General features: G+C 39.1%; 3 protein-coding genes across 6 annotated transcripts in view; 1 reads left to right on the forward strand and 2 right to left on the reverse strand.

Moving 5' to 3' along the window:
- Nucleotides 1–6,400, reverse strand: part of LOC126409106 (guanylate kinase-like) — a 15,163-nt gene extending 8,763 nt beyond the window's left edge. For 2 of the 3 annotated variants that reach the window (XM_050075041.1, XM_050075039.1), the window contains exons 1-2: nucleotides 5,290–5,466; nucleotides 468–581 (exon numbers count right to left, since the gene is read on the reverse strand). In XM_050075041.1, coding sequence (XP_049930998.1) covers nucleotides 468–581; nucleotides 5,290–5,323 — 148 coding nt within the window. In that variant the 5' untranslated portion in view covers nucleotides 5,324–5,466. Of the gene's footprint in view, nucleotides 1–467; nucleotides 582–5,289; nucleotides 5,467–6,226 lie in introns of those variants that run through there. The other variant, XM_050075040.1, reaches the window with a different exon arrangement.
- c21h1orf35 (chromosome 21 C1orf35 homolog) lies at nucleotides 5,509–11,211 on the forward strand. Its single transcript, XM_050075038.1, has 8 exons — nucleotides 5,509–6,064; nucleotides 7,491–7,641; nucleotides 7,734–7,779; nucleotides 7,880–7,962; nucleotides 8,894–8,966; nucleotides 9,178–9,257; nucleotides 9,416–9,538; nucleotides 10,446–11,211. Exons 1-8 carry the CDS (start codon nucleotides 5,968–5,970, stop codon nucleotides 10,699–10,701), a joined length of 909 nt encoding a protein of 302 aa, XP_049930995.1. The 5' UTR covers nucleotides 5,509–5,967; the 3' UTR covers nucleotides 10,702–11,211.
- A 6,415-nt stretch (nucleotides 11,212–17,626) lies between these two features.
- On the reverse strand, nucleotides 17,627–22,146 carry LOC126409096 (ADP-ribosylation factor 2-like). Of its 2 annotated transcripts, none has more exons than XM_050075012.1 (5): nucleotides 22,036–22,146; nucleotides 20,530–20,725; nucleotides 20,305–20,415; nucleotides 19,330–19,454; nucleotides 17,627–19,207 (listed from the first exon to the last, which is right to left on the reverse strand). In XM_050075012.1, the coding sequence occupies exons 2-5, from the start codon at nucleotides 20,672–20,674 to the stop codon at nucleotides 19,049–19,051; spliced, it is 540 nt and encodes a 179-aa protein (XP_049930969.1). In that variant the 5' UTR covers nucleotides 20,675–20,725; nucleotides 22,036–22,146; the 3' UTR covers nucleotides 17,627–19,048. The 2 variants fall into 2 exon arrangements, with proteins under 2 accessions (XP_049930969.1, XP_049930970.1); XM_050075013.1 differs by having other exon boundaries at nucleotides 20,530–20,707; nucleotides 22,036–22,120.
- Between the last annotated feature and the right edge of the window lie 1,192 nt (nucleotides 22,147–23,338).

The following is a 23,338-nucleotide window of genomic DNA, read 5'->3' on the forward strand; positions in this document are numbered from 1 at the left end:
AAAAAAAAAACAGAAAAAATACCCCGAAAAACAGAAAAAAATGCCACGAAAAAAAGGGGAAAAATTACTCAGAAAAACAGAAAAAATTACACCAAAAAACAGAAAAAGAAATAAATTACTCCGAAAAACAGAAAAAAATTACTCCGAAAAACAGGGCTTGTGAATGCAATACGCTTCTGTAGCAACTAACACTTATTTTCACCGTTGATTAATCTGTCATTTACTTTTTGATCAACCAATTAATCTCTTGGTCCATAAAATGTGAAAATAATGTGAAGAAAATGAGAATCAATAATGATGATGATGAAATGATCATCAGCTGCAGCACTATTTGAATAAAACAATAACATTTGCTTGTATGTGTGACATTAATTACACCTCCACATATACTATGACTATAATGATCAGTGACAAGCCCAACAGTTGGTGAGAACACCATCAAGACTGGTACAGAGAGGCACACTTACGGGAGACGCTGAAGCCAAACACACTGTCATATTCTTGCATTAGCTTCTTCAGCAGAGTGCTCTTTCCCGCCCCGGATGGGCCGCTGAGCACCACAGGCCTGGGTCCAGCCATAGCTGAGGAAGAGGCAGAGAGCAGAGTTCAGTATAGGAAACAAGCGGGCGAGGCTGGAGGATGGCAACCCACTGAAATCTTATGGCATTAGTCACTATAGGACCAAATCTGTCTGTGATTACAGTGAGTTTACGTGCTCAGACAGGCCTCACCCTAATGGGACGAACACGATAAAATGATAAGACAGCGGTTCTTAAAAGGAGGAACAAATGATGAGACCAAAACATCTCCCACAAGAGCGAAGGCAATCACAACGGGTTGGCAAGCTGGAAGGTTACCATGGTGCAGGGACAATTACTCACTAATTGGAGAGCCCTAGTCTGCTTGAGATGTGGAAAAAGACAGAGGAGCCACAAGAGGCTAAGAGTAAAACTGCTTTTAATAGAGACACAGGCTTGAACTGTAGTAAATGACCGCTTAAAACTCCTTTTAACTAAATTATGCAGCAAACCAATTACTGACAAACCTATGAGCACACTTGAACTACACATCTTTGCAAAACAGCTCCTTCAACATCTCAGCTTCTCCACACTGATCTATTCTACACAACTTATCTTTCACTACCAAAATTTCTTGAGTAAGCTACTAAAGCAAAGAATAAAGTAAAGCCTGTAGTGATCCTTCTTACCTTTCCTCAATACACACACAGCTCAAGCAGACAGGAAGTTCAAGTGAACAGGGAGGGTGTGTGTATGTGTGCAAATAGACTGCGTACGAGTGTAGGAGGGAGGAGAGAAAAAGAGAGGGCAGGGCCGTGTTTACAGAGCCTCACATTTCGCTTTTTGTTTTTTATTGTTGTATTTTCGACACAACATGCAGATATACAGTACATGAACCAATAACTACTGTCAATATCACAACACATGTAGATACCAGGAGGCAATGACTGACAGTTAAAAAAAAAAAAAACAGAACTTAATAATAAAAGAAAAACTGAAACAAAATCTGTCTGACCTTCTCTTAATAACATCATACTTCATAAAACACAGCTCTACTGTTGTGACAAAGACAGTAACTGGCATAAAGAAGTATTACAACATCTACAGGTGAGGAAAGCAATGCAATATAACAGAAAGTCGGCTGGTTGTCACTAACAACTGTTAAAACAGGTAACAGCAACAGGCAAACAGCTACAGCTCTGCTAATGAGCAACTAAAAGAAAGACAATGGACAGTTAATATCAATCATTACTGTTACTGGTAATAAGACTATTACAGTTGGTGGGCATCTCTGGGTCTGCACAGCGCCTTTGTCATGCGGCGTCCCTCAGGGTTCTGCTCTGGGTCCCATGTTATTTTCATTATATATGCTGCCTCTTGGACATATTATTAGTCGGTTCAGCGGCATCTCTTACTATTTTTATGCAGATGACATTCAGCTGTATTGTTCTTTTACCACTGATGAAACTGGCCAGCTGGACATCTTAAATGAATGTTTGGATGCCATTAAAAGCTGGATGTCTGACAACTACCTCCAATTTAACACCAAAAAGACTGAAGCTCTTATAGTTGCCCCTGAACACTCTATCCCTATTATCAAGCAGTCTATGAGGCCTTTAGGTGTTCATGCTCAGCAAAACATTCAAAATTTGGGCGTCATTTTTGACCAATCCCTGTCCCTAGACCAACATGTCAGCCAACTTATCAGCTCTTGTTTTTTCCAGTTGAGGAACATAGCGAAATTAAGATCTGTGGTGACCAATGCTGAGATGGAGAAGATTATTCATGCTTTTCAAGCTGTTGCTCCTAACCTATGGAATGCTCTCCCCTATTCTCTATGATCCATAGATTCTTGTATTACTTTTAGGAAACAGCTGAAAACATTTTTATTCAGACAGGCCTTTGGCAAACAATCTGTTTAACTGTTTTGTTTTTTTACTTCCTTTTATTGCCTCTTTTGGGTTTGTTTCTTTTGTTATCATTTTTATACTTGCCTGTTGATCTTGAAATTTATATTGTATGATTGTTATTACTATTTTTAATTTTTTACTTTTAATCTGTGTTCTTGCTTTTAATGTGAAGCACTTTGTGGTTTTGTATCTGTAAAAGGTGCTATATAAATAAACTTTACTTACCTACTTACTTACTTACTTACTTACATAAATGTCAGGTATCAGACAGGTTGGCAATTAGTCCAAATATTACGTATTCCATGTGACATGCAATTTATTGACCTAAGAACAAAAGTAAACTGTGCTCTGAGATCTCTTAGGGGGCCATGAATCAAATCACAGCATTACCAGCCGTCTTGTTTCCAAGCAAACAGACGCAGCGAGATGGTCTTTGCAGGTGCAAATGACAAGAGTCATTCTCTATTGCCTCTTGAATGCTTCCCATAAATGGAAACAGGGCTAATTAAAGGTGAAGGAGTTCCCTTTTCAGAGGCCAGTTAAGAAACCTCATTGTTTTTAATGTCCTGTCTTCAAACAATTATCAACCCCGGCCCGAACCCTCCACCATGGCATCTTTAAAAGTCATCCACGGATCTGTTTAGGCTATTTGTACTGGCTTCCTGTTCTCAAATACAAACAGTCAGGGTTGAATCAATTATTATTTTAATTACTGATTATTTATTTCGCAAGAGAGACGAGGGGACATCTTTTGAAACATCAGATTTCACCTTGAAAAACGTGACAGGTGGCAGTAACATCAGCCATAATAGCTAGCAAAATAATACTCTGCAAGATGGACAAGCTGTGACTTACAGTTTTCAGGTCATTTGCCAGTTTCCTTTGGCATATCTGACATTCAACTTTTTGGGAATCATCTTTGTAAATTTTGAATCTATTCCACATTTATCTTTATAGACATCAAGCTAGTGAATCTCTAGTGGTCAAACTGTTGTAGTCACAAAATTAGACCCATCACTAGGTTATAATGTTGTTGTTTGAGAATAACTGATGGTTAATGTTGATGCATAATGAATTATGTTAGATAATTATCATTTAATGTATGGGCTTCTGGGGATTTTTGGGGTAATGGTATAGAAAACAGAGCATTCAGATACCGACTTGGCCACGGATTACCACGGCAGCACTTAAAGCTTCGAAGCTTTGAAGTAAGTTCGGAAAATTACATCACTTTACTGTAATGCAGCCTTTAAAAGCAGGGAAACACTTACAATATTGCGATATCCAAAATCTAAGACAATATCTAATCTCATATCACACTATCGATTTCATAGATATATTAGCCACCCCTAATATAGAGTACTTATGTTGTACAACTACTATAAATGTTAGTAAACAAAACAAATCTTTAAAAAGTCTTGTAAGTTTGCTTGTTAATAAATTACCACGATTGAACACGGCAAATTTATTCATGAACATAATCAGTCAATCCTGATTTACAAAATGTTGTTCTTATAAAGTAAAAGTAAATATTTACTAGTTGCAACTTTAATGTTAGAGTTTTGTTTTTTATTTACTGTAGCTACCTATAATTGTCTCATTATTTTGGTTCTGTTGCTGCCAGTCAGATTAAATATGCTGTTTTAATTAATTACTTAATAAATAGACCACTTATCATAATTTGTGACGTTTACAGACAACAACAGTAAGAAAAAAAGGACACTTTTCAATCTAATGTACTGATAAAGCTTCTGAAACATGCAGCGACATATACTCCAGCATCCACTCAAGAATCAACCATTTGTACTTGACACATAGCTGCACGTCAGGAAATGAGAGGCATGCGAGTTAATAATCAGCATGGGCTGACACTCATTAAAACCTGCACTGTGCTTGACTTCAATCATGTGCACGTAACCCCATGTGATTAGTATTTGCGTGAAGCCAAATTTAAATCATGTGAAATCTATCAGGTGGCAGTAGTTTGCTATAGTGTTCTGTATGAGAGCTGAATATACATGGTGCATACTGTAAGCAACAGTGTTGTTAGTTCAGTTTACCCTGAAACAGAGGTGATTTGTGGATTATGTGGGCACATGTTCAACCACTTTTATTTCTTATTCTGTCTAATGCTGTGATCTCTCCCTCCAGCTATTTGTTTATCCTTTGTCAATCCAGATGTAGCAAACAGAAACCTGCAAAGTTGCACTTTTAATGCTCTGTTATTATATAGGCATGTGTTTACAGTCTTGTGCCAGAATTATCTAACAGATAAAAAACAACTAACTCAGGCAATTCAAAGTGCACTTTGACTCAATGCTATAATGCAGTTATGACTTGCAGGGAAATTCTGAATTGACGTTTTTAGGGTGATAAATACAAACTAGAGAAGCAAGTAAATGCTTTGTGCATTGATGCTGCTGGGCAGGAGTTTGTGGATACTTTCTGAACATGAAAGTGAGTTCTGAGGCCATGTTAAAGATGCAGGAGTAAATGCGGACACTAAAAACAACTCTGCATGCTGGTTTAATACATAAACTGTCTATATAATGAGCACATGCACATTTGATGAGTAGGCAACACTGATCGTTTTGAAACAAAGTCTGCACAGGTAAGTTATCACTGATGGCTCACGTCTACAAGGACATATTAAAGGATGATTACACGTAAGGTAAGGTTGCATTAGCTACACTTAAAGTCTGCTCAGTAAACACACAACAACCATCTTCTCACCCTGCAACAACGCAGAAGAAACACTGTCTCCCCACACACTGGGGGGAATGAATGGCAGTGTTATCTACAGTGATAACGGCAGACAACACAACTGTAAACAGCACACAGACCGTCATCCTCCCTCCTACCTGACAATAGCCTGGAAAAATATCTCATGAACATCAGGAGTTACGTTAGTCCAAGATTGTGGGTCCGTCTCCGGATGATTTTCTCCCACCTCTGCTCTGTATCTTTGATGTGAGAGCCATTAAAGGAAAATGTGCCGCCTACGTCATCGCTGCGGGCCGCAACATCGTCACGTTACGTTCGCGAGCGTCGGGAATTTGCGCGACGAAACACAGAAACGTGAAGTTTTACTATTATTAGCCAAAGACAGTAGACGCCAGGCAGCCATTTTAAATATATGTATGTAACAGTTAACTCACAGGTAGCTGCGGTTTCGTCCTTAAAAGAGAGGCGTATGTGCGCATTCGTAACACTGTCGCTTTGTTTTTAGGCGGCAAGGTAACGTTAGCTGTATAGCATAGCCTAGCTTAAACTGAGCGTCGTTTATTTCCAACTGCTCCTTCTGTGCTCTGTATATATTACAGGAAAAAAGTTGCTATATTATTACCGGGCCCGTTACAAGGGTGAGAGTCAACACTACCAGGAGGAAACACGATGTTCCGATCGACACGACGAGATTAAACTTATCGCAGAAACTACCCGGATGAATGAACGCTGAAGGCCTCAGTCTGCTCATGTGCTAATGTGGCGAAAGTCAGCCGGTTGAGCTAACGGGACACTGACACCGCTCTAAAGTCAAAATGTTTGGTTCCTCGAGGTCTGGAGGGGTCCGGGGGGGCCAGGACCAGTTCAACTGGGACGACGTGAAAGTCGATAAACACAGAGAAAACTATCTGGGTAAGTTTTTAAAAGAAAACTGGCAGTGAAGTCCGCTGTTAGCGCTAGCCACACACACCGCTGTTTGCTAACTTGAAGCTAACAGAGCAGGACTTTTAAAATCACAGTTTAACTACAGCTACACACCTCTGCCTAGGTGCTACGCGTGCTGCTCGTCCATACCTTTTGTTTAAGAGTCCCTCATTACACAGTGTCGGGCTGCTCGGTCCTCTCTTCACCCTGCAGTCAGCAGGTCCTGGTGTTCATTGCTGCCTCTATCTGAGCAGACACACGTAGCCTCACAGCTATCTGAGCCCGCACCGCTGGCAACAGGTCAGCTCGCCACACAAGAGCTACGTAGCACCCACCACAGCGGTGACATGAGGATGAAATGTACATACACAACGTGCATACAATGACACATGGTAAATGGCATTACACGTGGATCATGAACTCGCATAAACACACAACACAGGTATTTAAAAAGCATAAAGTCACCACCACGCCGCTTTATCAACACCAGAGCTCTTTATGGTGCGATTAACAGGTGCTTCTGAGGAGAGCATGCGACACAAATTGTGTATTAAGTCCTTCTTTCTTCACTAAAGAAAAGAAAATGCCTCAAAACAAAATTTCACATTTGCTATTCCAGTGAGTTTGGGCAGTCAAGTCAGTATCTACTAACATCAACATCATTTGGATTGATGACAAATTCACCTTCAAGCCACAAATTGATGCACTAACAAAAAACTTTTTTAATACAGAAACAAGTCAGGTTTTCCTCCATCTTGTAGACAGAAGATTGTGGAGGCAGTCTTTCTATTATGGTGCCATGCAGCAGCCTCCACTCTCATGCCCCTAAATGCTGTCTGCCATTCAGCTCTTAGATTTATAACCAGAAACACCTATAGCACTTATAGAAGGGGCCAGCATTTGTTTTAATTTATTTATAAGGGACTTCTTCAAAAACTGCCCTCATATTTGACGTCACTTATTGGCAGGAGAGCTGTAACACATAACATACTTTCACAGGACTGGTTAGTACTTCAGGTTACTAGAAGTAACACAGACTTTGCTGCGATTGCTGTTAGATTCTTTGCACCACACACCTGGAATGAATTGCAGTGTACTTTAAAGCTTGATACTCTGGTTCTAGTCTGATCTAGTAAACCTGACTGATCTTAACTGACACTACATTGTACTTTTGAAATGAGATCTCCATAAATAAATAAAGGTTTATACATATTATAGAGCTGCAAAGATAGGTCAAGTAGTCAACCCACACAAGTGACTGGTAAATGTTTTGACTGCTGATTGATGTTTTTGAAAAATAACCTTAAGTTTTTGTCTGTTGCTCAGCATTCGGATAACCCTGTAAAAAATGAGTAAAAACTGAGAAATAACACATCTTTCTCAACCACTTTCAATTCCTCTGTCTTGTTTCCAGGGAACTCTTTGATGGCACCAGTAGGAAGATGGCAAAAAGGCAAAGATCTGTCTTGGTACTCAAAAGACAAAAAAGGTGGTGCAACCTTGTCGAAAGAGCAAGAACTCGCTGCTGTCAAAGCTGCAGAGCATGAGGCACTGATGGCTGCTCTGTAAGTATGACTTCCTGTAACAGAATGGTTGACTTGGTTTGGGTCAACAAATATAATAAATAAATCTTTTCCCATTCTCTTCCATTACACAGAGGGCACAAGAATATAAAGAGGCAACCAACTGGCCTGACCAAAGAGGTATGTCACTTTTTTTGGTACTGCTTTTTACTTAAAATCATTTTAAAGACTTTGCCTTTAATAAAATGAATGATTTGAACTTTCCAAATTTTGATACCAGGACCTTGCAGACGTTTGCAGGAGGGAAGAGGCAGATGGTGAAGAGAAAAATGTGGACCGTGTCTCAGGCTTGGGAAGCTCCAGGTGATTTTCTCTTGTCAATTTTGGGATGTAACAACCTATTACACAAAGCAACCAAATAAAACAAACCAGCAAATTTAAAATGACAGCATGTGCAGCCAAGGAAGACATATATAACCTTGTAATTATCACAGCACTTCAGAAATTGAAACATTCACCATTTCTGTGGGTTTCAATTCATTAAAGGGACAGTTCACCCCATATAGGAACTGTTTTCTTTCTATCGAACTGCACCTGCCAACTGTATTATCGCACAGAAGGAAGCGTGTATCTTCTGCTAGCTCACCCTGCACCACTGAGCTAGCTAACTTTACAGCTCAGCCGAGGAGGACACTATTAATGTATACATCTCGTGCTGACACAAGCCTGTCCTCCATGAGTAAATGCACACCTCCTTCTGCGTGTTGATGCGGTTGGCAGATGTAGTTAGGTAGAAAGAAAATAGTTCCTACATGAAACTGCTCACAACAAGCACTGTGGATTATCTTGAGTAACCAGACTGTGATTTCTGGAAAGAGACATCGCTGTTGAGTTTTTGCAAGTGTATCATTTCGGCACTTTGAGCACCACAAGCCGAGTGCCATCTAGTTCAGTTATATTCGAGAGAAGGCAGACATCTCTACAGCTGATGTCCACAACACTCAGCAGCTCACATTAAAATAATCTAGACTGATAAATAGCACTACATATAAAAGGAAAAGTCTGTGTTTTTATTTTGGGGGTGAACTGTCTCTTTAAGGTCCAACTTTATAATGTTATCTTAAAAATTGTTTTAGCGTGAAACACATGTTGGTCGGGGGAAATGGCAGTATCTTTCTTTGCCTTCACTGTGTTCTTTTTATGCTCTGTTAGAACTCAAAGCCTTTTGACATTCAAGTGATGGCAACAGAGCCTTTTATGTTAATGTACTGTGATTGTTTGTTTCCATCTACAGCGCAGGGTCAAGGAAAATGGTGCTCTCTCAAAAGGAAAGGGAGGCAGCTAAAATAGGCTTGGCTGTTTTTACAGTAAGTTCTTTTCCTCACTTACAAACACACTGAACGTTTTCAGATGCAGACTCTGTAAGATGTTGTAAGTGCAAAGCAGGTTGATGGACAAAAACAGACTTTTTGAGTATCTTTTGCAGGTAGTGAAAACAGTTTAAGAGCTAAGAAAAGAGAGTTCCTTTCACTGGATTTACAACTTGATACAAATATTAAAGACATGCTTCCTTTATAGCACCACAGAACAGAGGGCAGTGCAGAAACCTCAACAACAAAGACATCTCAGAGTGAAGAAAAAGGGGATTTGGAACAACGGTGAGTATGTATTTTATTAGCTACCACCTAAGATAACTTACTAAACACATATAAAAGACATAAATAGCATAAAACACTTAGTTCCTCTGCACCAAATGTGACCCTGCATCCAGTTTTCCATGTTTACTTCAATAATAATTGTTGTTTTCTATCTGTAGGCACGAGAGCAAAAAGAAAAAGAAAGAGAAAAAGAGCAAAAAGGAGAAAAAGAAGAAGGAGAAAAAGAAGAAAAGGCAAAGAAGAGACTCGTCCTCCTCGAGGTCAGATGACGACAGAAAGAGGTCGGTCCATCTCTGCATACAGATCTTTGATCACAAGCCGTCACCTGTCGCCTGAGGATGGACAAAATAACAGGAACACTACCCAGAAAATGACCATTTGTAAATTGCTGTGTGACCTTTGATTTCTTATTTGTCCAGCTGTATGCATTTTCACCAAAAATACCTAGCACTGGAGTCTGGTTTTGAAGATAGCATAGACAAGTTTCACTTTCAGTTCAGTTTTAAATACATAATGCGAGATAAACAGTTCCCCCCCCCCACGAAATCAAGGTAACAGCATAACAAATGATACAGAAATGGTCATTTTGTAGGGTAAGAATTCCTTCACCCCTATTTCCAGACCCAGTGTAGTTAATACAGGCTTTAAAGAGGCTGTGTTAATGAGTGGCATTGTATTTTATTTTGTTAACTTATATTGCACATTTGTTCATGTTATTGTGTCCATCTCCTGTGTAGCAGTCACATTTGCAACCACACAGACTTGCTCTGAAACACAAGCTTTCATCTGCCAGCACTAGAGGGCACTAAGGCACTGTTGTACACACAGTGCTGTAAAACATTGCCTTTTAAATTTGGATGCATGTATCACAAGACCTTAGATATATCCTGTAGATCTGGTGTGTAGGACAATAGGGGGGAATACTAGATTTAATCATGTACTTTATATGCTGGCGAGGGAGGAATTGCAATACAACACAGACATATGATGGTCGTGGACAGCATTATTGATACAAGGTGTTAGATATACAGACTTTTGTCCACACCAGTTATATAAAATTGCAGCTGTCATTGGGTGTTTTCTGTGGATGTCACTGTCTGGGAGTTACTTCTTTTCCCCAGCCTCACAACATCTTAACTGATCTACCACGACCCAATCATTGATTGTTTGTTTCCTTTCTCTCTCCAGGCAGAGAAAGGACCACCATCATCATAATCCATCATACCATAGTCAGAGTGGAGCCAGACCCCATGACAGCCATTCAAGGGGGGGAGCAAAGGCCGAGCGACAGCCCTCCTACCCCCATCATCGACGGCAGCGGCATGACACAGACTCCTCTGACGGGGGGTCTCCTGTCCCCCGTAACCCTGTCAGCCACAAGACGGCCCCTGCTGGTACCACACAAAGCCACAGGCGGCGCCACGACACAGACTCGGACAACTAATGTCCCCCGCACCCCACCCCAACCCCCCCAATTCAAAGACGCACAGCGCGGACAGAGTGCTCTACAGCAGCTTGACTGGCCCTGAAGACCTCATTTACCCCGAGCAGCTAAAGACAGGTCGATGTGCGTGTGACTCACAGGCTTTGGCCCAGTGTTTTAACTTCTTTACCTAATAACTTAGTCAAGCGATCATGATGGGACACTGGTTGGGTTGTGTTGTCATTTTATAAACACATTTTTTTGTGATTAAACCACCAAATATCACATTTTCTATATTGTCTTTTTTTTATCTTGCTGTTAAACACAATGCAAGATTAAATGTTTCACAAACCAAACAATGATCTTTTATTTCCATGCCTGGCCCTGGTAGCTGATGCTGTTTGGGAAACCTTAGAGAATTAATTCAAAACATTGCAAACAGAAAGAAGTGTGTTCCTTCGTGTGTTGTAAGATTATTCTTCGAAATTACTTTCCTGACACTCAACAGCTTCAGTAAAGATCTCAAACTGATCCAGATTGAGTTTTCATTCTTTGTATTAACATTTCTGTTTTAAGGTATCATGCAGATTTTTTGCAAAGCTGAAACTTTTGTGTCATCAGCACAGTAATATTTGTATCATTAAATATAATCTTTATTTAAATAGGACACTGCAGCTGTCGCAAAATCAAGCCTATGTTTGAAAGAGTCAAAGAAGTGTTTCTTTAAATGTCTTTCCTGAAAAATTTCCAAGATGCTCCTTGACGCCTTTTTCGTCCCTGCACATCTCCTCCATCCCACTGTGCCTCTTGCACTACTCAGCAGCTCCGCTCTTTTCTTTTCTCAATCATGCCAGCGCTCCTTAATCCCTCACCGTTCTAGGTTCAGCTCCCTGACTGGTGCGATACCATTGGAATGCTCTCCACTGATCATAATAGAGTGTAGTGTTTGCATTTGCCTTGAATTGGTCTGAAAGAGGGTATTCTGCTGGCTGGCACCTGGGGGGTGCACTAAAAAAGAGCAAGGCATTCATAAAGAAGAGTGCAAAAAACCAGGCTGGTCCTTTTATATGACCGAGCACCGTTAGACTGCCACACACAAACCAAGCTGACAGAGCAGCAGGAGAGGAGGCCACACAAAGCAGCCCTATGAGGGACCCAGGACTCCAGCTCCCTCCCCTTCCACCACCACCGTACTTTCCTGCCATGTTTTACAGGCTTGGCTGCATTAACCATAGCAGCCTAATCAACCTGCAAGAATGTTGTCCTAGATTGCCATCTCAACACAATGTGAAACAGGGTGTGCTCTTCACATTACTGCTTTAACCCAAACATTGGGTGGTTTACATCACCTTGGGCCATCACATTTCTTCCTGGGTCAAAGGGTGATGGCTCCAACAGGTTGCTAAGACACCACGTTTTTAGGTTTGTTGTTAAATTTTAGTGTCGTTTCTTGAAGTGCACTAATGCTCTTTTAAATTATCAATTACCTATTTTTTTGGGTGAATCACTCTGACAATAAAATGTCAGATAGTCGTGAAACTGCCCATCACAAGTTATTTCTACCAACTACTTTTAACTCGTGTATGTTTGATATATAAAATCAAATCCCTTTTTCAAAATTGTATTCAACAGCAAAGTAGCACATACAACAGACCTTTTTCATGGAAGACATTTTGACTTGTCTCAGTAGGAAACGCACAGGTGTAGGGGAGAGCGGGGTTGGTTGGTACATTGTTGTATTGACACTAAAGCTGTCAAAATAATACATTAATTTCGATTGATTAATCACAGAAAAATATAACGTGTTAAAAAACATTAATGCTGATTAATCGCGTTCTGTGGAGCCCTTTGACCCGGTGCGTCATTGATGGGCACAGTGGCTTTGTCACATGATGGAGGCGGACAAGACGATGATGCTTGGCCTCGTGAATGTAACATTTACATTTTAAAAAATGCCCAGATGGATCGGAGCACTGTTCTATGCGAGCCTGAAATATCACCTCAACGCAAAGCATTTAGCAGTGAAGACACAGGTCCGAGCTAGCACAGCCTCTGATGCTAGCACTAGCAGCCAGCCTCTTCAAATCACACTCGACCAGGTGTTCAAACTGAGTAACTCTACATGTGACTGGCAAACTAACTCCCTTGCAAAATGGATTGCAACAGACTGCAGACCAGTATCTCTGGTAAAGGACAGGGGGACAGTTGTGTCCAAAATCCAGCAGCTTTACTACGACACATCTGCCAAAATTCATTTGAAATTAGATTTTTTGAATACTTTCACAGTGAAATTGATGCATGAGATAAATTTAGGTTAATTAATCACAGAGCAGGATTCGGAAAGAATTATTCTCTATATTGAACATTGATTTACCTCTGACTCCACAATTTTATATTATTGGAGCACTCCCTAAGGGAAGATTGGAAAAAAGGAAGCTGTATCTATTACATGTCCTACTATTAGTAGCCAGGAAGATGATAACTCTATCATGGCTTAAACCACCTCCTCCTACTATACTTCAGTGGCATGAGAGGATAAAGAAGGTATATGTAATGGAGAAGATAACAGCACACCTTCATCTTAAGATGGACATTTTCAGAGATGGGCTCCCATAAGTGCATACTTAAATTTGCCAATGTGAAACACTGTTAAACTGTGCTGTCTTAGGAGAACTGTCCGAGTGTGTTTGTGCAGAGGAATATCAGAAACAATCCAACAAGACTTAGTTGTTTGCCGAACTGTTACTGGTTCAACTGTTTAGTTTATACATTTCTTGTATAACTTCGTTTTTTTTGTATGTATGTAACAAAGAAGAATCAGATGTAAACAAAATATGTGTATAAGTACATACGAACGCCAGTAAATTCTTGGTTCCAAAAAAAAAAATTAATCACAGAGCATGTAATCAATTAGATTATTTTAATCGCTTGACAGCCCTAACTGACACTAAAATAACCTCTTTAGTGTCTGCTAAAAAATTAAAATTCTTCAGAGCCCAACCCAAATGTAAAAGGAACCATTTTGTGAAATATGCAAGGAATGCATTATCCCAAAAAATTTAGCCTCACTGGGACAGTTGGGAGAACAGGTAGGGTCGGTTGGGACACCTTGTTCTGGACTAAATAAAAAAAATAATTAATTAAAAAGTTAATTAAATAAAAAAAAAAAAAACCTGCAGTCTTCAGTTTGTTATTTGTTAACACATTTCTTTTAGAAAAGGAAAACATTTGTAGAATTATTACATTTTCATAAAGTATTGAGATATGGAATTCGTCTGTTATACAGGTTTCACTCCAGTGGCATCTACCGGCTCAGCCTACAGGTTAATATAGGCTCAGGGTGTCTACAGGTGTCTACAGTCACAAAATATCTTAAGTTTTCTTAATATAAGGCCTTAAAAAAGTCTAAATTGTCTTAAATTCAAATTCGATGGGCCTTAAATATTTTCAGTCACATTACCGTGGAAATTTCTCCAGCCTGACAGACCCAATGACTTTTTACAATCATTGGACAGACCGAAGAACTGCAATAATAAATAGCATTTATAATAATAATAATAATCATAATTAACAGAGTTACAAATGGCTTTATATGTCAATAATTAAAACAGAGTCATAAAAACAACAACTTTTAAAAGGAACTGATAAAAACACTTTAGTGTATACAAACTGAGGAAATAAAAGACGGTTTAAATTAACTTAAAACTCAAGTAAAATCAGGAAAGGCTCTCTGATGAAAGTTTGCTTTAAGAAGTGACTTTAAAGAGATCACTGACTCGGCAGACCTGATTTTCTCAGGTACTCTGTTCCAGAGCCTCAGGGCTGTGACAGCAAACGCTCTGTCCTCATGTCAGCCATGAGATTTTGTTTCCTTTTAACATTAAACTCACCGAATTGTTGTCATTTTTCCTAACTGCTCATTTTGAACTGACATTAGTTTGTTTACTTGGAAAGAGTACTTACACATATCACACACACACACAGATATTTTCACGTAAGGTGGTATTACAAAGGTCTTAAAAGTCTTTAACTTGGTAATATCTGTAGACACCCTGAGGCTATTGAGTTAGTTTCATTTTGGAAAAAAAAGTCAGTAACTTTACATGAGTGTTAAAAGTTATGGTTGAACTCACAGTCAAAATGTAGACTTACATGAAGTTAACCTCCTGAGACCCGAGCCTTTGTTTAGTATGCATTTTCCTAGCTATTTGGGATCAGTAGGACCCAGTAAGTATAAATAAAAAAACACATTGTCAACATTGTCAACAATAATTAAGTCCCAGTGTCTTCAGATGAGTAGTTCCTAATTACTGTAACAGCGTAATAGCTTGTTACTGTTGCTAAAATTGGTCAAATTTGTTGCCGTATCAAACTACCAACATTATTAATCATAAATAAACAAGTTTCAACCGTAACATGTGATCAGGTTTTGGACATTATCCGCTTTCGTGTTGGCGTTGGCTGCAGACTGACTTGGCAGAGATGGCTGCCATCTTGTTTTTACATGGATTAGTGTGTTGTGCTCTTACTACCACTAGATGAAACAAATTGGTGTCCACCAATGAGGACAACAGGTCTAAATGAATTAAAATGAAGTATAAGGTCAAGTTAACGCAAAATTGTATTTATTCATTGTTTATTTGATAGGGACAGATACATTAACATAGAGAAGTGCATAGCAATTATCCAATGCAATGTATCACAGCATTTGTAGCTACTGCTAATTTCCAATGCCCGTCCCTAAATGTGATGTCCACATATGAGGACACAGGGTCTCAGCAGGTTAATGCAGTAAACATCAGATCAGTGACTTCACACTGGGTCTAATTCAATTAGGAAATGTCTTCGTCTTGTTCCGTCTACTTTTTGTTCATTTGTAACAAGGTAGGAACTATTAACAAAACTGTCCCAACCGCCCCAGGGTAACTGTCCCTACTTTCCCTGGGAGAGCAGACACACACTGGACTCCTGTGCTGGCCACCAACAAATATTCAGACAGTTAACACGAGCACCAACTAATAGGCCAGGAAATTAGCTTCCAACAATATGTATTTTTATATGAATAAAACAGTATAGTACACGATAAAATCCAACGAGCCAAAAATATCACTTACATGCTGTAGATTTTAAAACTGTGAAAACAATGTGAGGAACAGTCAGAGGGTCTCCACAAAGTGACGAGGGTGTGGCTGAGTACGAACAAGGTGAATATCAGAAGCAAAGTTGCTTTCTGTCTTGATAAAAAAGCTCTGTCCGCGCTGTCCCCCCGTCCCCACAGACACTCTCTCTCCTACATAATCAAATTAATTTCCTTGCATGATGTCACAGTGTGTCCCTCCGTCACTCTCACTGGAACACTTAAATAGAACAAAGCCATTGTTAGTGTTATCAGTGACACCTGTGCTTTCTTTTCCTATGACAAGTCAAAACATCTGCTGTGAGAAAGGCCTGTAATGCTGTACAAAGGCAAAAGACTTTTACTTGATCTTGGTTAAAAATACCTGTTTGTCATTTTTGGAACATTACATACCAGTCCTGTCATATGGACAAATATTATGTGTGTGTCTTGTGTCATTTTTTGTACTGGGTAGTGTTTCCCCCCCGACTACAAAAAGTTCTGGAGAAACCAGAGCAAAATCCTGTAACTTAACTTCAGAAAATGTTTGATTCCGTTTTTACTGTGTCAGTTTTATTTATATGTGTAGCTGCGACACAGAGTGTCATTTGTTGTCTTATTTTAGCGGTGACATCACTGTCTCCTGTGGTGTTTAACAGAAAATCCAACAGCAAAGTTCTTGATGCAAAGTGCTGCACAAAGAAGACAAAGACTGATTGATTTTAAAGGTTGTTTAATTAATTAATGTTGTGTTTACCCATGCCTGAAGTTAGTCTTTTTGGGGTTGCAGCTTACAATTGTGAGGGTTAGGAAAAATAATGTTTTGGTTTTAATTCAGTACAAATATTAGTTCACCTAATTTGATCCAAATGATGTAAGTTGGCAATGTACCATCGAAAGAAAATCAGCAGCCTGACAAATTTATTGATTTCTTCTTATTCATATTAGTTCTGATGAGTAACTAGATGCTATTGAGGTCACAATTATTACCTATCAGTATATTGCTTATTGCTATCAACAACAAAGTGACAGATGAAATGCAAGTTAATGCATTTTGCCATGGCGTGACCTGTTATTTCACAGACACTGCATAGGCAGATTACCTTAAATTTCAAATAAGGGTCAAAGGCCAAGTCTGTGCTCCAGAGTTTTTGTAGATACATAACTTAACTTAAAAAACAAACAAACAAACACAGAATTGCTGCATCTCCAATACAACTTCAATGTATTTTCTCTGATCCACACTGCTGAGGTAATGACTTTTTTGTTGGGTATTATAGAGAAGCTGAAGACTGAATATTTGATATTTCCTGTTTGATAAATGACTCAAACATTAAATCTATTTCTATATTTGATTTAATGGGATGAAGTTAAATGACATATTCTTTTAACTCGAGTCTCGCTTTGTTTTTTGATGTAATTTTGTGTAAATTTGTTATGCTTTCTAGATGAATCGAAAAATTATCTTAAGAAAAATGTTTTTGAACAACAAATGTTGAAAAAGAAAAGTGAAGTAACTATAATAATTAGTCATGTGACCCATGTATATTTCACACACCTGAGTGCTCATGTGATTCTGTTGAGCAAACCTTTAGAAGTCACTGGCAGAACGCGTTGTTCGCTCTTAATAAAATCAATAATTTCAGTGTGGAGTGGTTTTATGTTGACTTTAATTTATTTTCTGTCAACTGATCAATCATTTCAATGCTACTATATATGTATGTAAAACGCAGTGAGATTACTTGTGCATGTTTTAGTAGCAAAGATGCTAATTGTCAATGTAAAATGACAAAATATTACCAGGTATGGAGAAAAGCTACATTACGCACCTTAACATTTAGCAGTTTTATTGCATAGAGTGTGAAAATGAAAATCAGTTGCAGAAACATTTTTTTATCCAGTCGCTTTAATTACAGTGCTTTTTTCCTCACAAAACAAAAGCTTTACATAGAAAACAGACAAACCTAAGTAAGAGATTAACATGGTGTTCAAATATTTAGGCTTTTAGAAATCAAAAACAAATGTTTGATGCACGCTCAAGACATGTTCAGAGCAGTAAAGAAACACCCACAACTTTTAGAAAAGAAGCTCGAAAATAAAAAGGCAACATGTGTCTTGGATAAGAAGGCATGTGTATGGCTTCCTGTTTAACCCAAGCACAATGTGCTGCAAAGGAAGAGATACTGGCACTACGTTAATATGTAGCTGAAACTGATTTTGTATTGCCATGAGAACACCGTTTCCCAGATTTCATAATTGAATAAAAAGGCATGATTTGCCAGAGTCTTGAGTGACAATAGGGCCACTGTAGTGTCCAACTCCTTTTGTTACAATCACGTAACACAGTACACACAACGGGTTGCATACAGGGCTGTTGAAGTAAGTACTCAATAGGGAAATAGTTCCTGTGCGACCTAATGATGTAAACACCCAGTAAATATGCACGTCCTTAAAGACAAACAGACCACATCATGCAGTTTTGCTAACAAGGATATTGCAGAGGCAGCACATGATAAACCTGAGACTCAGAAATACAAAAACCCGATGCTGACTCAACAGACTGCCTTTCAAACAACCATGAAGCAGGTAGATGTGAGATCGTTGCAGCATTTCTCAATTCAAGCCTACGTACCATATAACAAAGGCTGGTAAGTGATCACAGACAGGAAACTTGGACAAAGTGATATCAGTACAGAGTACAAATAGTCAATGCCAGTGTTCACTAAAATGGTAATTGGGGGGTACATATAGTCACTGGTTACAGTAACTATAGTAGCTGCGAGTAGTGCATCGGTGTTTAATTCAGATTTTTGAAAATTAAAAGCCCCTCATGGATCCCTCCCTACAGTACATGTGACCAGATAATAACAAGTCATCAGATTGCATTGAGGTCCTGGGCAAACATGCTGGTAAATTTTTATTCCTTGCCTCCCTTTTCTCATTCAATGCACACATGGCTGCCCAACAGCCAGAAAGAGAAATAACCACGGTAGGATCTGAAAGAGTGCAATAAAGCTGCCCCATTACCAAATATATTTACAGTTACATAAAATAAAATAATAAAACCCGACAGCTTTACAAGAATAGATCACCCCCACCACTGGCCTGCATATTTGTAATAACAACAGTTGAGGTGAGGGCAGCTTCCAGTACTTTTTTTGGAGGGGGTAACTCAGTTTTGAAACACCGTAAGAGTAGAGAGCAAAGTCAGAGATCGGGTGGAGTAGATTAATTGTAGATAGCAGGTGATGATTAATGGTTCTTGAGCTGACTAGACAACCAATCCAGTCCTTCATAGAGGCCATCCCCTAAGGTGGCACAGGTCGCCTGGATGTACCAGTTTCTGTTACGTAGGCTGTGAAGACCCAACTTGTCTGTGAGTTCGGCTGCATTCATAGCGTTCGGAAGGTCCTACAAACAAACAGCGAGAAAACATTAGGTGCCCACCCCGTGACTACAACAGGAAAAACCTGTAGGAAACTTGTTGTGTTAACCACATGACTGTACCAAAGACTTTCACAAGTATGACTTACTTGTTTGTTGGCAAACACTAATAGCAGGGCATCACGCAGCTCGTCCTCTGCCAACATTCTTGCGAGCTCGTCACGGGCCTCCTGACATCGCTCTCTGTCGTTGCTGTCAACTACAAAGATGAGACCTGGAACAAGAGCAAATGGGGAACAATGATGATGAGAGTGTGAGTGATGTGTCCTGTGTTTTGAAAATAAAAAACAGTGGAAATTGAGTGAATATATAACAAAAAAACTCTACAGAGTGACAGGTTAAAATCTATTATGCTCATTATGCTTGGACGTTCATATTAAACATATGGAAAGTTTCAAATGATGAGGTATGTAGAATAATCCATGTGAGCAAACACCTCAGGCTTCAGACCGTTCTGAACACTCTATTTCAAACAATTTTTCCTGCTGTGGCTACAAGATGCTGCCAGCTTGTGACAGATATCTTTATATGGTCATCTGCTCCACGCAAACTACTGCAAGTGATTACATAGCATACACTGCTACATGTAGCTACATGCTAATGTCAGGGAAACGTAATCTCGGATGCCAATTTGGTTAATTTCTCCCCCTTTTTCAGATCATATTCCAGCCGTACAGATTTTGATTTAGAAGCTCTTAAAAGGGGATTTTTCGTTGTAGAAAGCACAGCCATACTATGTTACAGTGTTTGGCTAGCTGCAATGCAGTGCAGAGACACAAAATACAAAAGACCCCAAAACGCTGACCAGTCAGAACAGACTGGGCTTTTTCGGGAGGGGAGCTTTAAGAGGCAGGTGCTAAAAAAGAGCATCTTAGACTGAGGGTGAAAACAAGTGTTGCAGCAAGGACAGTATGAGGAAAATAGTGTTTATTTTAGCATTAAATCATGTCAACGTGTTTAATAGAAACCCCGAAATACAAGTATGAAGCTGAAAATGAGCAAACTAGGTCCCCTTTAAAGCAATTAAATGTCAGGTACTCAAGTTGTGACATAACTAAACTTACCCTGTGTGTTCTGGAAGTAATGACGCCACAGCGGTCGAATTTTGTCTTGACCACCGACATCCCATACTGTGAAACTGATGTTCTTGTACTCTACTGTCTCAACATTAAAACCTAAAAAAAACCCAACAACACATAATTACATTAAAAACAATCTTTACATTTTCATATAACAGTATTAAGGGCACACAACACGTTAACATCATTATCTCAAAAAGTTTGACTAACCTATTGTGGGAATGGTAGTCACAATCTCTCCAAGTTTCAGCTTGTACAAGATCGTAGTCTTTCCAGCAGCATCCAGGCCCACCATGAGGATCCTCATCTCCTTCTTCCCAAACATACTGAAGAGCGATTGAAATATATTCCCCATTGTGGCTGGTGATGGGAACCTACTTTGGCGAAACTAAAAAAATAAAAAAATCTGAGGAAAAACAACAAATCAATAGTATGGCGCTAAAATCATTTGTCAATTAATCAATTTATCATTGGATCGAAAATTAATCAACAACCACTTTGATGGGTGATAAATTGGTTGAGTAATTTTAAAGGAAAATGCCTGACGTAACCTCCAGCTTCACAAATGTGTGGAGTGGCTGCTTACATTTGTGTTGAGGCATTTATCTGTAACACTTAGGTCGCATAAAACAAGCTATTTGAAGACACCCTTTTAGCTTGACTTTGTCTTTACATTTCATAGATGAAATTAACAATGATCAACAGATGTGTCGTAATTGATATATTCATGAAATACCTGCGTCCACAGACGTCAAGCGAGTAAATGCTCGGACACGTTGCTCTATTTCTACAGACAAGAATTACAGCAAATCATGCTGGCTCCTCTATTTCACTTACAAACTAGGCTAAATGAAAATGAACCAGATGGGACCGTATAGGATATTTAACATCTGCCAATCCTATAAAGAAACACCGACACGTTCAGGCAATCTAAGACACCGGAAATGAGATGTCTCCTAGCTCAATCTGGCGTTGGTTTCTCATATATATTTTACATATTTATTTATTTATTTTTTACAAAATAACACGTCCCGGCTATCCGACACGAGAAATGCAACGGAAATTTGAGGAGGATCACGAAAATACATGTTTTTGACCAGATCAGGGTGAAACTAACGTCACGCAGGGCTGAGGTCATAATGTGGTTAGCCGTTAGCCGTTAGCCTTTAGCCTTTAGCCATCGTCCTGTGACGGTAAGTATATTTCTTCACAAGTTTGGCTGTAATGTTAGAACCATTTTCGCAATGAATACCCAACGCGGCTCACTGGAGTATTTTGACATTTAGCTTGGCAAGATGCGATGTTGAAAACTTGCCCAATTAACCTGAGTAAACAAACAACAACGTTAGCTTGCTAGCTTGCGATGCTAACTGTCGTCCGACCGGTTCGAATTTTCGACAATGTTTTTAAAGAAACCACCTCCCAACATATTAAGATTATTATTTCACCTGTTCATACTAACGCAGTACAGATGACTATGCGGACATGAATTAGAAAATAGAGAAATAACAGGCTGATTCAGATAAGTCGGCTAAGTTAGCATAATCGGTGAAGTTAGCTGTTAGGAGCCAGTCACAGTTTTTCTCTCGGCCGGCCGGAATATCGCCACCGCGCTCACAAAGACAGTTTTGCTTGAAAATGCTTCACTTAATGTACGATTACATAGAGCGAAAACAACATTAAACTGGCTCATTAATGTCACTATATCACACTTACACGGTTGATATGCCTTCTTCCTTCTTCAAGGCGTTTCCGTCCTCAGGAAAATGGCGAGAATTTGACACGTCAGAGTTTCCGTTCCGGCTAAACTTCCGTTGTCGTCAGGATGAGAGGTGTCGCCCCCTGTGGCCGAGGGGAGAATTACACCCACAGCTGATACTGTTAAATAACAATGTTTAATAAGTCGGTTGATTGGCGTACTTGAACTCAACTATTCAGCATTTATAAACAGAATATTAACACAAACTAAGCTGTCTGAAACACACACACACATAGTGTATTTACAGGCCTACACAGGGGGCCAGTTTGGTGTCGCTATTTGTCAACAATGAAAGTATAATTTCTCTGTATTAAGAGTTAATGCATGATTAATAAAACAGTATAAATTATACTCAAATAAATACGTTATAAAGAAGTATTTATTGTTTATACACATATACAAATCATTCACAGGTACATTTAAAACTGTATATTAATGTGTTCTGAGGTATTGAAAGCATGGTGAGCTTGAAGGTTAATTCTTGACCTTGACAATAATGGTTTCATAAAATAAAAAAAAAGATGTATATGAGAAAATAAAACAAGCTGTAGATTTATCCCAGAGATTTCAGCTGCATGAAATGGCTCTCATGTTCACTCACTTGTCATAGAGAGAAAATAAGTATTATTAAAGAATAGATATTAAATTGAATAATAAATATACATATTTAATGTATAAAATTAGAATTTTGTTGTATCTGATTATAGATCACGTTAAAGTAAAGTTGTTTTGCTTACTATTACTATATGTTGTGTTACAAGCTATCTTTTTTATGCTGCTTATCAATGTTAAATTGGGGGATTAAGTAAGATGTTTCTCATAAAGGGTTAAGTATAATGTTATTGAACGTTTTTTTTGACAAACATTATATTGTATTGTGAACAATATATTTGTATTGCCCAAAGAGCAACCTGGTGATGACCTGCAGTCTTAATTTATTTTCTATTAAGTTTTTTGTTCTCAAACTCAACTACTTCCACTGTCTTTTGATCTACGAGCAGGTCATTAAGGAAAAGTCGAACCATGTTATTGTTGCGCCAGTTGAATTTTAACCAAGCAGGGTCAACTATGCCTGCTACCCCCAGCAGAGGGGGCAGCAGGAGGGTAGAAGGGCAGGAGCGAGCAGCAGGAGGGGAGAAGGGTCTATAGTTGGTGATGGACCACACAGTGAAGGCTCATAACGCTGTCTCACTCTGCAACCATAATTTGTGGTTTTGCCCTGCCAAATGCCTGAGAGATCGCTCTCAGCATATTTTTACA

This window comes from Epinephelus moara, chromosome 21, assembly GCF_006386435.1.
Source record: "Epinephelus moara isolate mb chromosome 21, YSFRI_EMoa_1.0, whole genome shotgun sequence".
In the NCBI taxonomy this organism is placed as follows: Eukaryota; Metazoa; Chordata; class Actinopteri; order Perciformes; family Serranidae; genus Epinephelus; species Epinephelus moara.

Excerpts from the sequence above, each read along its gene's own strand:
- c21h1orf35 (XM_050075038.1), top strand. The coding sequence starts at position 5,968 with ATGTTTGGTTCCTCGAGGTCTGGAGGGGTCCGGGGGGGCCAGGACCAG. Across the intron at positions 7,642-7,733 it reads GAGGCACTGATGGCTGCTCT|AGGGCACAAGAATATAAAGA; the intron begins GTAAGTATGACT and ends TCCATTACACAG. Across the intron at positions 9,539-10,445 it reads TCAGATGACGACAGAAAGAG|GCAGAGAAAGGACCACCATC; the intron begins GTCGGTCCATCT and ends TTCTCTCTCCAG.
- LOC126409096 (XM_050075012.1), bottom strand. The coding sequence starts at position 20,674 with ATGGGGAATATATTTCAATCGCTCTTCAGTATGTTTGGGAAGAAGGAG. Across the intron at positions 20,416-20,529 it reads GACTACCATTCCCACAATAG|GTTTTAATGTTGAGACAGTA; the intron begins GTTAGTCAAACT and ends GGTTTTTTTTAG. Across the intron at positions 19,455-20,304 it reads TTACTTCCAGAACACACAGG|GTCTCATCTTTGTAGTTGAC; the intron begins GTAAGTTTAGTT and ends CTCTTGTTCCAG.